The sequence below is a fragment of the Rhipicephalus sanguineus genome, chromosome 11 (assembly GCF_013339695.2).
Source record: "Rhipicephalus sanguineus isolate Rsan-2018 chromosome 11, BIME_Rsan_1.4, whole genome shotgun sequence".
In the NCBI taxonomy this organism is placed as follows: Eukaryota; Metazoa; Arthropoda; class Arachnida; order Ixodida; family Ixodidae; genus Rhipicephalus; species Rhipicephalus sanguineus.
In genome coordinates, this window is record NC_051186.1 from 120687148 (window position 1) to 120702440 (window position 15293).

The following is a 15293-nucleotide window of genomic DNA, read 5'->3' on the forward strand; positions in this document are numbered from 1 at the left end:
GCGGGGGGTGCGCGAGCCAAGGAGAACGGCAGTGAACCGATGTAAAAGAAAAAAAGAAAAAAAAAAGAGGGAGCTGTCGTTCGACGTGGTGTTGTGTAGGCCCTGCACGACGACGCCACTTCTTCACGCCCGAGTGGTCACTGCAGCTGATCGCGCACGCCGTCCACGTTATAACGGTGAGCTGTTGTGCACGCCCTTAGAACACGTGGACAAAAAGCAGTTATTGCGTGCGCCTGTTTATACGCGCGTATACACCAAGGGACCGGATTTCACGACCCTGTATCTACGTAGCGTGGCAAAAGATGGAAGGAAATAGAGAGATAAGAGACCGAGCGGGTGCTTTTTATATATATTTGTTTACGCGCCAGAAAGTAACAACGCGGACCCGTCCGTAACGGAAGTCGTATTATACGACGGGCGCGGCACCTGTATAATACGACCTTCTCGGTTCTCGGTGACAACTGCTCTCAACTTTTTCCCCAGATTGTTGCCTTCATGGAACTCCTAGCCGCGGTGTACTCCGTGATCACTGGCATTCGCCGTCAAAGCTACACCGATCCCGAGTCACCAATCATAGCAGCGAAGGTCTTCGTGCTCTGAAGCTGCGGAACTGCACACCAACACAAGAAAGGGTGACATGGAATTATGAAACATATTTACTTATTAAAGTGAAAACATTTATGACTCATCCGCCGAAAAATTCGACGACATGGGCCGTCGTGAACACGTACCCACATTTTCGTGACGTTAAATACAGATGTAATAATTCCAAATTATTAGAACAAATTAAAGTAAACTCAAGATGAACGTAAAGTGAATAACGTATAGAGTTAAGTGAAACAAGAAGGAATCAAGTGTGAATCAAGAATAGGCAGTGTAAGAACAGGATACCCGAAGTTTGAGCTTACATTTGTTGCCACTGAGTATGCTTTATATGCTAGCCTCTTGGGTACGCAAGTGTGAATCAAGAGAAAATCAAGCGACTTAAGCGTGAATCAAGGTTGACTCGACATATAGGTGTGCATCAAGAGTGAATCAAGTGACTCAGGTATTAATCGACGTGCATCAAATAACGTGATTCAAGTAAATTAAGAGAGCCTCCCAACGCATAGGCTTTGCAACTCACTATAAGATCTCCTTAACGTTACATCTTATGGAACCGGTGACGCTTTCCAGTACTGGAGCATATACCGGGTGGGAAATACGAAAGTGCTGCAACGCGGCAAATAAAATGTTTCTAAATGTAGGTATCCAAACAATAAAAAGAATCGTATGTAGATATGAGACGTTTCATAAACTGTATTAGGACTCAAAGGCGGGCGAGTTTCATAAGCATGAGCACTGTGCGCCAAATAAGCGCTACAGCGGAGCAGGATCGCAATCAGTGACCACGGAGGATTTTAATTAAAAGTTGATTAACAAAAAAGCTAAAGCGTAATAACAAAATAATGTAACACGTTACGCAATATTTGTTCGGCAAAGGCCAGGACACAAATAACCTGCAGCCCTCGCTAAGAAGTTAACCATACCTGTATATTTCTTTACACTGAAAATCCGGAAAGTTAATTTGCATGTTTCAGCTCTGTAGGATGTTTGTCAATACTTTCAAAACGCTCCTTTAGAACCATTGTCCGGTTGTTTAGGGTAAGGGATATACTTTATGGGAGTGAAAACGCCATCTCTACTCATACGATACGATATAAGTAGTTTATTTGTGAATAGATCTTTCGATGTAACCTTTGTGTAATTACGTTTTTGTTTAACCTTTGTTTAACTTTCCGATCGATCGGTCGAGAAATTGAAAACACTCATTCGCAAGCATTCCTTGATGTTTTATATGAATCAATGAAGTGGGGATCGCACTGTCGCCGACCGTCGAGCTAGAATACCGTCAGCTGCGCAACGTGTTAAAAACGATTGACGACGTGCCACTAGTGCGTGCCCCTGCCTCTCTCTACAGAGATCGACAATCGATAAGACTCGGGAGCGTAACGACAGCCCGCCGTTTCCTGGGTCGTTTTCTACCCACCGCTGTATACCGGCGTTCTCCATCACCAACCCCATAAAGATATCGTCGGCGAAATTTTTTTATAGAGAAAAACGAAATTGTAGACTCGCTAATGCAAAAATGACAAAGGGCTTCCATCATTCATGCGCACATTTATACTGCTTCATCGCAGCTGCCGTGGTCGTCGTTATCCTCCGAACTCGCCGCGGTGGCGCAGTGTCTACGGCACACGGCGTCCAGCTGATGCAGCTGAGCCCGAGGTCGCCGGTGCGATTCCCTGACACGGCGCAGCCGCATTCCGAATAGGACGAAGTGCAAGAAAGGCTCGCCTCGTGTACTAACATATTTCGACGCATGTTAAAGAAAAACCTATGGCTAGTCCATATTTATTACGGACTCCTCCACCACATAGCAACCCAATGCCCTTATGCTATGATTTCGAGAAATTTAAACTCGAGTTTAAGCTTAAATTTAAAGTTTATCGTGTCCGCTCACTTTCATTGCCTTACCCCCTTTCGCCTCTGATTTGAGTTCCTTTAGGAAACGCTATAAGGAGAGTACATGGCGAAAGCCTAAACTCTCACGTGACACTAGCTAAATTAATGTGACCTTCTCAGTCGACTGCGTTCTTCCCTCCCAACACAGTACACCTGTGTTTGCGACAAAGATGGCGCTTGAATGAACGTAAGCATTCCGCTCATATTCGACGCGAATGTTTCATTTAGCTTTTCAGCGCAATGATTACGCAAGAAGCGTGTAAAGACGTAGAGAGAGAGCACGAGCGCTTCACAAACCGTGTGCGATTAAATATGATTAAAAAAATATCCTGTGTTAACACACTGTCATTAGACACCTCCACTGTCTGCCAGGACGCGTTATCCGTCTGGCCCGTCGAACATATGCATCGCGGCTAGCACCTTTTTTTTTTTTCGTCACTATGCACTGAACATGCTGTATCATGACGTGGAGTCATCACAAAACGTGACCATCAAAGGTAGGCCAGCTTTCGTCGGAAAAATACACGCCGTGGTTTTTTTTTATTTGCCCTTATATAAAACCGAACTGCGGGTGCATGCTCCGTTCACTTGACAATAAAAAGAAGAGAAGAACGGGCAAACACTCTGTAATCCTACTACGCGGCAGTCTATATTTCGACACACACAGCACACTACTTCCCTTTGTGAGGTACGGAGCAAACTTCGCCCATCTCAGTTCCTGCAGTTTATTTCGTGCTCCGCGTATTCCCCAACAAAGAGCCGGCGCACTATTTAAAGTACACAGTGCATTGTCCCACACACGAAGAGGCGGATGTGCAGAGAAAACTACAAACTTCCTCTGACGTCATCCTTGAAACCCGGCGCTGATAACGACACGAGCACGGAGTGCGCGGAACCTCGCGTCTGTGAATCGGAAAGAAAACGCCTCACAATCGCTGCGGAAACATTTGTTGCGAGCGAAACCGTATATTTGGAAATGCGAAGAAAAGTCAGCGAAGAAGGAGACCACCCCGAACGGGTGCAAACGCGAGAGGGTTTACGCTTCAACGAACACAGGCACGGCGCTTTTTTTTTTTCCTATATAGTACATACAAAGGCGGTATTCTGAAACCATCACTTTCGGCGATGCTACGTGGTATCACTTTCGCGAGATTTCACGAGAGTCAGCCCTGGAAGAATCAAAGATCACAGGGTCCCTTATGAATTCACCAAAGAAGACTCGAAGACGAGAGCCGTCTTCTTTTTTCTCCTCAGTCGATCGTCGTCCGCCCTCTTCGAAAGTTTTTTGCACCTAACCTGGTTTTGCACTGCCTCCGTGATCGCTCCACCTAAGCGACAATGCCACGTGATGACGTCATCGTGTGACGTCACTAATTGGACGATCTGTAACGTTATGATGACGTCATATTGCGACGTTATCACGTGGTGATTTTTTTTTTTTTCATCACCCGTGTTCACACCGACGGCGCGGGACACCGACGGTCAATTTCCGCGTCTGATGAGCACTCTAAAGCTTTCGCCTTAATAAGCCTTGGCTTCTTTGGTACTTTGCCCGACGACCTTCGCGCTCATGCGCGTCCTGTGGCGATTCCCGCGGAAACCAATGGAAATGTGAAACAGCCACCGAAGGAGAGAGAAGAAATAGTCGAGAAGGAAAGGCCAGAGAGGTTAACCAGTATACGGTATAACCAGTTGACCGCAGCAGTCCCCAGCAGTGTTGTCAGAAATTGGCATGCAGAGCTGTGCCCGCGTTCTGACTGTGACAACTAGCGATCACCGAGCATCGAAGCTGTACTTATTCAAGTTCCTCGTTTAAACTCGTTCCTCAGCTTCAGCAGATCAGCCTGCACCATCCATATCATTCACAAATCAAAGGTGGACACTACCTCTTTTGCATTTAAACCAAACATACAAACGCTAATCCCGTACAATGCTGCTGCTGTTTCTCGAATACCTGACGCAACCTACCCCGAGGTATCGGCCATGACCCAGATGGTGCCTTGATCAAGAAATTAATTAGCTTGACGAAAGAATAGGTTTAGAAATAAGTACAGTGCGTATGAGATCGAAACACGGGTCTTCTTTCTATTCTTACAATACAGATGGGTTGGCCAAGTAGAGGAAGGATTTTTTTTTCAGTGAGTTCCATAGGGTAACGCTGCTATAGATGACACAGTCAAGTAATATATTAACATGAATCGCATATTGCAGTCAATGACACAGCCGTGCATCATCTTCCTTCCGAAAATTCGTTGCGGGGTATACAGGCGAAGTAGAAAAGACGTGTGCGCGCTCAACCATAACGACGTGACTTGAACGGATTTCGTGCCGTTTTCGTACTCTGTCCTGTGTATATATATATATATATATATATATATATATATATATATATATATATATATATATATATATATATATATATATATATATATATATATATATATATAGCGATCCTCTAGCGATCCGTGAGCATGGTGTTGTGGGTATCCGCAGTCGTGCACGATTAAAGAGGTGCATAAGAAGCACAGGTATAAAAGCATCGAAGCGTGCGCGTCTCGTTGCGCGTAGGTCATCATTATCATCATTATATCGCATCTGTGATTGAGTGGGTGTGCTCTATAAAGCGCCGCTACCGCGCGGAACGGACGGTAAACGTTACAGGAAAAGGGTGCGCGCAAGTTTGTTTGTGCGCGTGTGCTCATATGTTTTCATTGTGTGCGTGTTATTTTCTTTCTTTATTTATTGTTATTTAGTACCAAAGAAGGTTTATTTGAGATGGAATACGGGGAGCACGGGCATAGGCTTACGATGAAGGTGGGTGTATGGACTTGTTGGCTGGCCCATCGTTTAGTATCTCGCACCAACGTATGTATAGCGAGCCCACGCAAGCGTGACCTCATTAATCACAAGTCGGCACGGCCAGTAGAAGCTACGTACTTGGTTACGTCACTATATACTGATGCGGAGCCAACAACTGCGGCAAAGTGTGCAGCAAGAAAAGGCAGGACACTACGTCGCGATCGCTTGTTTCACTTGACAAGCATCAATCCGACCAAAGATGGCTGCGCGGCATGCCTACACAAGCGATGAAAGTTATGGTCTGCAGGAATGCGTACGTTAACAGAACAAGCGGATGACAAAACGTGCAGACTTGTGATGTCTCGTATGTCTTAAGTGCATTCTGTGTCTCCTGCAGGGTTGTCCCTGAACTACAAGAAGTTACAAGGTAAGTCCACAATGCCCCTCACGTCTACTTAACCACCCGAAGGTCGTGCAATCGAATCCCGGCCGCGGCGGCTGCATTTTCGATGGTGGCGAATATCTTTGAGGCTCGTGTACTTAGATTTAGGTGCACGTTAAAGAACCCCAGGTGTTCGAAATTTCCGGAGCCCTCCACTACGGCGTCCCTCAAAATAATGTCGTGGTTTTGGGACGTTAAACCCAGATATTATTATTATTATTATTACGTCTACTTAACATTGCGGCCACATACCCGAAGAACTTGCAACTGCGACCAAAATGCGCGGCTACTGCCACACTTAATCGGCGCAGAACAGAACAACACGACGAAAACGGCGCAATATTTTCTGCGAGCATCTGCGGATGAGCGTTCATCCACTCATCGCCAATGTTTGCAAACGTCACTGCGCCTTGTGCTACACCCTTTCTCTGCTATTGTTGACTGAATAGGGTACATGGAACTTTGTGACAGCCCTTCGCGTTTTCCCACACACTCGAAATGAACGAAAGTATGTACTTGAAGCCGAGAATGGGAGATGAAGCAAGCAAACGAAAATATGAATGAATGAATGAATGAATGAATGAATGAATGAATGAATGAATGAATGAATGAATGAATGAATGAATGAATGAATGATGCAACAGCGGCACTGAGTGGCCCCGACAGGAAATTCCGCACACAACACGCGCGCATAAACACACGCGATTACACGGAAGCACGAGGCAGGCATCCGTTCGCGGGGAGGTTTTAAAGATTGCATAGGATGCGACGATGATGATAACTCTTCCAATCTATGGCATATTCCCAACCGGGCGGCTGGATGAACATCGGGCGGTACTTGACCCAGCCGATTCTCGACCAATCTTACCGAGGACAGCCACCACCGCTGTAGGATGTGGGACTCGCGGACCAAGCGTGCTCCCATGCCACGCGAACGCGTTAATTCTTGCAAAAACTCACAGGGGCCCCTTATGCATTCGCCTAAGACGACTCGAAGGCGAAAGCCGTATTCTTCTTCTTATTATTCTCAGTCGATGTGCTGATCCTCCCCTGCAACCCTCCGAAAGCTTTCTGGACGTAACGTGGTTTTGCACTGACTCTGTGATCATGTCATGTGATGACGTTTTGCACTGACTCAGCGATCATATCATGTGATGACGTCGTCATGCGACGCCCTGACGTCCTAATGACGGCACAAAGTTTGGCGATCTGTCACGTCGTGATGACGTCATGTGGTGGCGTCACCACGTGATCATGATTTTTTCAATCACTCGTGTTGACGCCGCCGCCGCCGGGTGCCGACGGTCAATTTTCGTGTTTAATGAGGCATCTAAGGCTTTCGCCTTAATTAATGCTTTCCCAAACTATGCAGTACACACAGCCCGATTCATGGCCAATTTCTGCAGTAATTGGGTCGTATAGTGGGTTGAGCCTACACGACGGAAACAGCATTAATAGCGAGCTAAAAATGTATCGCATTGCAAGCTCGCCAGAGAGGAAGCCGTCATATTGCGCCAACTTGAAGTGGGCAATAACTTCCACGGTACTCTCCTATGCATTCAATATGCCAGGGAACGCACACACGACACTGCAAGTACTGCAACAAGCCGAACACCCTCTACCATATAGCCTGGAAGAATAGAAGAGTAGGGTAAATCGTTGAACTTGTGGCGCACACTCACACCGGAGGATTCAAAGAGCAGGGTAGTTTTAAAGGAGAATCCGCGCACACAACGCCTATCCAATCGACAACAGAAGACCAGTGGGAGGCACGGCTGAGAAGTCTGAAGGCGAACATGGCTGTATAGGCCTATACGTCCACGACTACCTGGAACGAGGTGGCCGGTCACCTCGCATGCGCAGTTTGGTTTTTTGATGAGGACGATGCTCCTCGGATGTCTGGCACCTACCCACTAGAGTCGGGCTGATCGTATAGTCTTAAATTTTTGTTTATTTTGAAGAAAGTTTATCACAAAGTTTGACCAACCAACCAACCAACCAACCATATCTCGATATCTGATTTAATTTTTCTTTTTCGTTTCCTTTTTTTTTCCTAGCACATATGACCAATTAATGTAGTCAACGACCGTGTGGCGGCCTCATGGTCGCACAGCAGCAGCCGGACACCCTTTCCCATCTTAGACTGTCCGTAAAATCTACCGCGTTGTGTGCGGGAAAGGGAAATGGTGCGAGGCTGCGCAACCGAGCCGTATAGAGCTGTACGATCACGAAAAATAAAAGATACTCGTTGCTTGTTCTTCAGGGACGCACTACTCGCTTCTGTCTGCTGATTCCCAGCCGCCCTCGCGTGCCGCACAACAACCGGTGAAATTTAACATTCTCCCCACAACTTACAATTTAGTAATTATTCTTTCAATTTATTTCCCCCTTCTGTACTATTTTATTTTGTAGCCGCCTTATGGCCCGTTCCCAAGGGTGGCTTACGTCAGGTCACTAAGGAACGAACCGACCAACCAACTAACCCTCATTCACTTTTTACTTACATCGCGTTTCTTCCTTCTCTTTCCTTTTCAACTAATGTTACATATCGTTCAGTATTGTTTTACTTAATGATTTTCACTCACTTCCCTTAATAATCGACAGTGTGGCCAATCCCCCTCGTGGGTATGAGCCAGTTCCTTTAGGCGGCAAAAGAAAACAAAAACTAACCCTGTGCTCGCGCCACGCGCTCGCGCCCCCCGCGCGCCGTGGAACGGCCCGTGCCCGCCCGCTCAGAAGACCAGGGACCAGCGAGCTAGCCGGACGTGCTGTCCCCCCTGCAGCCGCCGCCTCCGCCCAGGTACGCGAAGAGCCCTCCGGGCACCCACCCATTTCCTTGGAGTCCCTGCCAGCGGCTCCCATAAAACCGCCACCATGAGTACCTCGACGACCGAGGTGAACGTGACGACGACGACCATCACGCGGGCCACGTCCAAGGCCGAGCTGGTGGACGAGAACCCGGACCTGGCCGCCGAATGCGTCCAGCAGTTCTGCACCGACGGAAAGCCCGTCGACCCGCAGCCGCTGCCGCAGCCGCTGCTCGCTAACTACGAGACCATGCTCACTAAGGTGGGCGCTGTCGTTGTTCTTTTTTTTTTTTTAGGGAGACTGAAAGCGAAGCCTAGACCTATGGCAGGCCTAACCGGAAGCTACCCCAACTATAGAACCGCTTGGCTCGGGCACGTTTCTCGGCAGTCATGGAGTAATCTTACGGCTTGGCCTTTCATTTGACGCAAAAAAAAACTGAAAATTTTCGTGTCAGTACCCCTTTAAGCATATCCTTTTCCTAGCCGATACTCGTACACCTTTTCTTGCGTCACATGTCAGCTTGTTCGTACTCTCCGCTAGTAACCATATTTCGCGCCCATAAGACGCCCTTCACAGAAAGTGCACAGGGCTGTCTGAGTAACAGGATGGCTAGGTGGGCTATTTGCTATTGCATTCTCATATAAAGCTTTGAGCGCTAGTTGATGACGCTCGACCAAGGAAAACACGCACCACAAGAACTCAATGTGTGTTTCCCTTCTTCGTCTTGCGTCGTCAATTTGCGCTCGAAGTTTTCTATGATTTTGTCTGTGTCTTTGCTCAACCTGTGAAGCGTGCGTAACTTCAGTCGAAGTTGCATTAAATAACAGTCTCCATGTAAATGGAGATGAGACGGCACGATGATCACTTTATTCCGAGTGTACTGTGCACGCTCCTACGGCTAAGTCCTGTTCGCGATGTCTGCAACACATCAGTGCCGACGGAAAGCCCGTCAATAAGCATCCGCTGCCGTCCCATAGCAACGACTGCGGACCTGGTTCAGTTTACTTCGGTCATTCGGTCATCTGGATTTCATATACGAACCACTTTTTTTTAAAGTCGTGTTAACAGTTTATGCTCAGTACCCAAATCACTGTCGCCTCCCCTGGGGGTCCGATTCAGACATCCTTCGTTGTATGACATACGTTGACGTCGGATGTACAGTCGCGCTCAATGACTTGCAACACGGTGGCCTGGGCTGAAGGGGCCTCAAACCTGAACGGTGACACTGGACAACGTTAAACTGGTTTAGTGAATGCCAGTAACTGAAACAGTGTTTACTTCACTAATTTTTGCTACGTTGTCGCCACTTTCAGCACGGAAAGCTAGTTGCAACTCGCATTGGGCGCGACTGCATGTACGTACAGTACGGTCCACTGTTGGTCATTTTGCTGGCCCTCTAACACTGTTGGTCATTTTGCTGGCCCTCTAACAGCAAGTGGACATTGAAACGTTGTTCATGCACTGCACGAGTCTGTCAAAAAGAGGCAGAACTGCGAACCACCAGTAGTTTTATGCAAATCTAAGCCTCTATGTTTTTGCGAGAGAGCGAAATCCAAACATGCCCTGCACGCAAGTGTTCCCTTTAACAGTGGACCCGTCTGTAGATGCTCTACGTACATGCTAGTCTGGGCTCTCAGCCATCCTTGCAGACGTTACTCACTGTCGACCACCCTATTCAAGACTTGTGCGTAGTGATCCCGGACACAGTGATTTCATATATAGTAGTACATGGATTTCTTTACGGATCCAAAGAGTCCACTGCGAATCTGCAGATTTCGTAGAACTTCAGAGTTCCCATATGGATTTCATCCCCGGACTGTGAACCTATACGGATGGTGCTTCCGCTATACGCACGACCCTTCCTTCGCAGCTGTCTCCGGAGACTTACCGCAAGCAGGAGCTCCTGCCGGGCCCTCCCACGGAGCGCGTGTTCGACCGCGACGAGTCCGGCACGGTGACGGTGGACGTGCGCAAGACGCTGGACGAGGAGAACCTGGACAACGACAAGGTCTACCAGCACAAGCTCGAGGGCAGCGAGGTGCGCAAGCTGGAGGAGAAGCAGGCCATGAAGGAGGCCTTCCAGGAGGCCAACACCTTCGACAACCTGCTCATGCAGAAGACCCTGGCCAAGGGACAGGTCAGGAATCGCGCCTCTGGGTCGTCGCGTGGGGGCGCTCGCGTGACTGCTGCGCCCTCGGTGCGCTACTACGCAGGTCACCAAGAAGCGCACGCTGGTCGAGACGGCGTCCGCCAAGCGCGTCACCACGCGTACGCGAGAACGAGGCGGCCAAGCTGGACAACATCGGCTGCACCATCAAGCGCAACATCGAGGAAGCCGGCAACGCTGAGGAGAACGTCGAGAAGTCCGAGAAGCAGATGGAGAACATCGAGAAGGTCACCTGCACCAGCCACAAGCAGTCCTCTGGCCAGTGAGTACGTGGCCGCCGTGTTTGCTCCGTGCGGAGAAAAGCGAGGGAGCGTCGCGATGCGTGTGTGTGTGATAAGAACTTATACCGGTGTCAGACGGGCACTTCTGATCGCGATCAGGGCCGATCCGGATCGGACTTCTCGATCTCAATCAACAAGTTGGTCGCTGCTACACGATACAACCTAATCCGGATCGAGTTTGGCACCGACGTCAGCCAAATCGCGATCACGGAGCTTGATCGCGATGAGCAGATCGCTATTGTCTTGATCCCGATCGGGCCTGAACGCGATTATATGACCGAGTAACAGCACAGTACCCCGATCAAGCCTTATCCGGATAGGGCTTGATCGCGAACAAAAGTGCCCGTCTGACGCCGGTGTTAGTCTACCCTGTGTCATCATCGTAGTAGTAGTAGTAGTAGTAGTAGTAGTAGTAGTAGTAGTAGTAGTAGTAGTAGTAGTAGTAGTAGTAGTAGTAGTAGTAGTAGTAGTAGTAGTAGTAGTAGTAGTAGTAGTAATAATAGCAGTAGTAGACAACCACCCTGTTTGTAGCACGAAGCCACAAGGGAATCCACGGCAGATTTCTCGGAAAGAATGCCTCTTAGTTGCCGAAAAATTCGTCCTGGTCCGGGGATCGAACCCGGGCCCAACGCCTTCCCTTTCTGAACCCTTCCGCCACCTTGCGGGATTCTGCAGAACAGATTTGCAGTAATACTAGTAGGCGGGGAGTGAATACAGAAATAAAAACGAAATGACTGATGATACTAGATTATGATGATGCACGTCAACTCGCTAACCAATCACACTCGCGCGCTTACAGTTCCACTGTGCTACAGTTTTGACGGCGTGGAAGTAGCTGAATCTAGTTTGTCCGTAGACTTCTTGACACTTCTGGATACCGGTTTACCGGAGTCTTTTAGACGTTTTTAGCTTGTCCGGCATTCCAGTATACCCAAAGGGGCTTAGGGAATACCGGGTTGTCGGACGACAGTATCGACATGTCACGCTTCGTGCAATCATATAGAAAAGTTTGTTTTCGCCTAGTGTCCTTGAGGGGAAAAAAGGGTTTAAAAGGGTATCTCATTGAGTATTAAGCCGCTGCCGAGAATTCACAGCAGCGGAGTAGAATGCGCCAGGTCTCTGCAGTAACATTCTATGCTTGCCTGGTTTATCTCGGCCCCGCCAGATGTCACCACCTATCCGGCCTCTCACATTTACGCCTTCGGTATTCGGTATAATGCTAACGCAAGCTTTTGCGGGCAAACTATATAAACTCCATTTCGTCTACTTGCAGGGCCGTGAACAGGCAACCTCAGGCATCTCCCGCCCAGTAAATCAGTACGTACAGTACAACCCTTACTGCACACGCCACTAAGAGATACGTCCACCCTTTAATATAAACACAAATTCCACAAAACTGTCCATGCAGAAACCGATTGACCGATCAAGATTCGTCTTCCCTGGATCGACCCGAGGCAATGCTAAATTGTCGGCAAACCACCCGACCGAAGTCTTCAACCGATCGTCGAGCTGTGGCGTCGTCTACCACGCGTGGTATACGGTCCGCATCGTGGCGTACGAGAGGGCGCGATTTGGGGCCGTCTTGCCAGTCGCTGGTGCCGACGACGTCCATTGCCAAATTGGGCGCTGCAGGGGACTACGGGACAGTGTCGGGAACAAATAAAAAGGTTCTCCTGGTCTTCGAAAAAAAAAAAAAAAGCTCTCGACTCTTTCTTCTGCAACAGCTTGCAATGGGCTGAAGTGGAGTATTCGAACAGGTACTTAACGGCTTACTTGAAAAGCTTACTCCAATAGTATGAATTCAATACTTTAAGCAGTTATCTACCGTTAAAGATGTCCTACCGATGACCTGCTCTACTGCTGAAGTCATCATCATCGTCAGCCTGTCTACGCCCACTGCAGGGCAAAGGCCTCTCCCATGTTCCGCCAATCAACCCGGTCCTGTGCTTTCTGCTGCCACGTTATACCTACAAACTTCTTAATCTCGTCTACCCACCTAATTTTCTGTCTCCCCCTCACGCGTTTGCCATCTCTTGGAATCCAGTCAGTTACCCTTAATGACCACCGGTTATCCTGCCGACGTGCTACGTGCCCGGCCCATATCCATTTCTTCTTCTTGATTTCAACGATGATGTCCTTAACCCCCATTTGTTCCCTGACCCACTCTGCTCTCTTCCTGTCTCTTAAGGTTACACCCATCATTCTCCTTTGCATCGCTCGCTGCGTCGTCCTCAATTTAAGATGAACCCTCTTTGTAAGTCTCCAGGTTTCTGATCAGTAGGTAAGCACCGGTAAGATGCAGCTGTTATATACCTTCCTCTTGAGGGATAGTGGTAGATTACCATTCATGATTTGATAATGCTTGCCGAATGAGCCCCATCCCATCCTTATTCTTCTAGTTGTTTCACTCTCATGGTTCGGCTCCGCGGTTACTACCTGTCCTAAGTAGACGTACTCCTTTACAACTTCCAGTGTCTCGCCACCTATCGTAAAGCGCTGTCCTCTGCCAAGACTGTTCCACATTGCTGTAGTTTTATGCATATTAATTTTCAGACCTACTCTTCTACTTTCCGTATCCAGTTCAGTAATCATGAGCTGTAATTCGTCTCCCGCGTTACTCATCAATGCAATGTCATCAGCGAATCGCAGGTTACTGAGATACTTTCCATTAACTCTTATCCCTAACTCTTCCCAATCTAGGGCCCTGAAAACCTCCTGTAAACACGCGGTGAATAGCATTGGAGAGATCGTGTCTCCCTGTCGTACGCCCTTCTTTATGGGGATTCTCTCGCTTTCTTTATGGAGGACTATAGTGGCTGTGGATCCGCTGTAGATTTCTTCTATTATGTTTGTATAGGCTTCGTCGATGCCCTGATTTCGCAGTGCCTGCATGACTGCTGATGTCTCCACCGAATCAAATGCCTTCTCGTAATCTATGAAGTATACAGTTGTATACTCGTAACTGTTGAAGTATAGGTACTTAAACGGCTTACTTCAAAGGTGAAGCTGGTGGTGGTGTATTCGAACAGGTACTACAACGGCTTACTTCAAAAACTTACTCCGTTAGTATGCTCAATACACTGAGCACTGCTCTACCGTTAAATGTTCTACCGATGAGATGCACTGCTGTTAAAATATACTTCAACAGTAGAGCGCCGGACGCGTAATTCGAAGGTTGCGGGCTCGTGTTCCACCGACGGCAAAGGTACTTGCTTTTTCATCAGTTGCGTTGTCAAATTAACTACAAATGTTGAGTTGAATAAACTTTATTTGTCCAACGGTTGTTACTGTGCCCGGGGCTAGGCTGCCAGGGATCCCCGCCATTCGAGGAACATCTTCCGATGTCCTCGGCGATGGCCCTGGCCCGCTGGAGGCCCTACTCCTGGTCTACGGGGGCCTCGCTGAGAAGGGCGGCTTGCCATCGCTCAGCGAGGCGCCCTGCTTCAGAGGGGTCTTCAGGTCGTCCTTCCTAGTGGCCTATCAATGTCCCCCACGCCTTTATTGGCCTCGCTGTCTTGCAGGGTAGCAAACCAGGTATTTGTTTTCTGGTTCTCCCTGCCTTTGCGCATTACATTCCTCTTTCTCTCTCTCTCTCTCTCTCTCTCTTTCAATACGTTATGTCTAACAAAAGAAACGAGCCCCTCGAGCCATTCTCTCCTCCTTCATTTTAAAGGCTGTTATTTCGTGGTGTTGAAATAAAGTCCCCCTCTGGAATAAGATATAAGGCCGGCAAGAAGGATTGTAAACACGGGAAAATTCCGACAGCGAAAAAATTCACCGACGATTACGATACTGCCTAATGGGAATTCTGAGCGCAGGTTCGTGTTGGGGCAACGCCAACTGTGTTTGAAGTTCTTGTTATCCGCAGTTGTAGCAATGTAGCATTCGTTACATATTGCCACAGAAACTGGCAGCGCTGAAGCGCTACGCACACCACTTGTGTGTACTGCAGGCGTCGCGAACCGAGCGAAACGCCGACAGCCCCGTTGCGACAGGCGAAGCCAGCCGCAGTGCACCTGCCAGCCCTGCGTGCGCACGAGCTCCGACCGAGGGGCCAGAGCGTGTAACGGAGGAAGAAAGCGAGGTTAGAGGCCAGTGACTCGCGATATCGACAGACTCCGCGTTCGCTCTCTTTCGTCCTCGTTCGCTCTATCGGTTACGCCGCCGACGCCAACGGCGACGCCGCTCAACGCAGGAACGAGCGCTTAAGAGTTGCGCTCTTTTATTGCTGAACACCAGCTTCGACTGCAGCGGGATGAGCATTCCGTGGGGCCGTTACATGCGTTGGCGA

The 15293-nt window shown here is 48.5% G+C and overlaps 2 protein-coding genes across 3 annotated transcripts in view; one reads left to right on the plus strand and one right to left on the minus strand.

Moving 5' to 3' along the window:
* LOC119374824 (echinoderm microtubule-associated protein-like 2) overlaps positions 1–15293 on the minus strand; it is a 235873-nt gene that overhangs the window by 190775 nt on the left and 29805 nt on the right. The gene's annotated exons all lie outside the window — the stretch shown is intronic.
* LOC119374826 (uncharacterized) lies at positions 8558–11013 on the plus strand. Its single transcript, XM_049410961.1, has 3 exons — positions 8558–8815; positions 10425–10691; positions 10768–11013. The coding sequence occupies exons 1-3, from the start codon at positions 8621–8623 to the stop codon at positions 10900–10902; spliced, it is 597 nt and encodes a 198-aa protein (XP_049266918.1). The 5' UTR covers positions 8558–8620; the 3' UTR covers positions 10903–11013.

Excerpts from the sequence above, each read along its gene's own strand:
- LOC119374826 (XM_049410961.1), top strand. The coding sequence starts at position 8,621 with ATGAGTACCTCGACGACCGAGGTGAACGTGACGACGACGACCATCACG. Across the intron at positions 8,816-10,424 it reads ACGAGACCATGCTCACTAAG|CTGTCTCCGGAGACTTACCG; the intron begins GTGGGCGCTGTC and ends CTTCCTTCGCAG. Across the intron at positions 10,692-10,767 it reads AGACCCTGGCCAAGGGACAG|GTCACCAAGAAGCGCACGCT; the intron begins GTCAGGAATCGC and ends GCTACTACGCAG.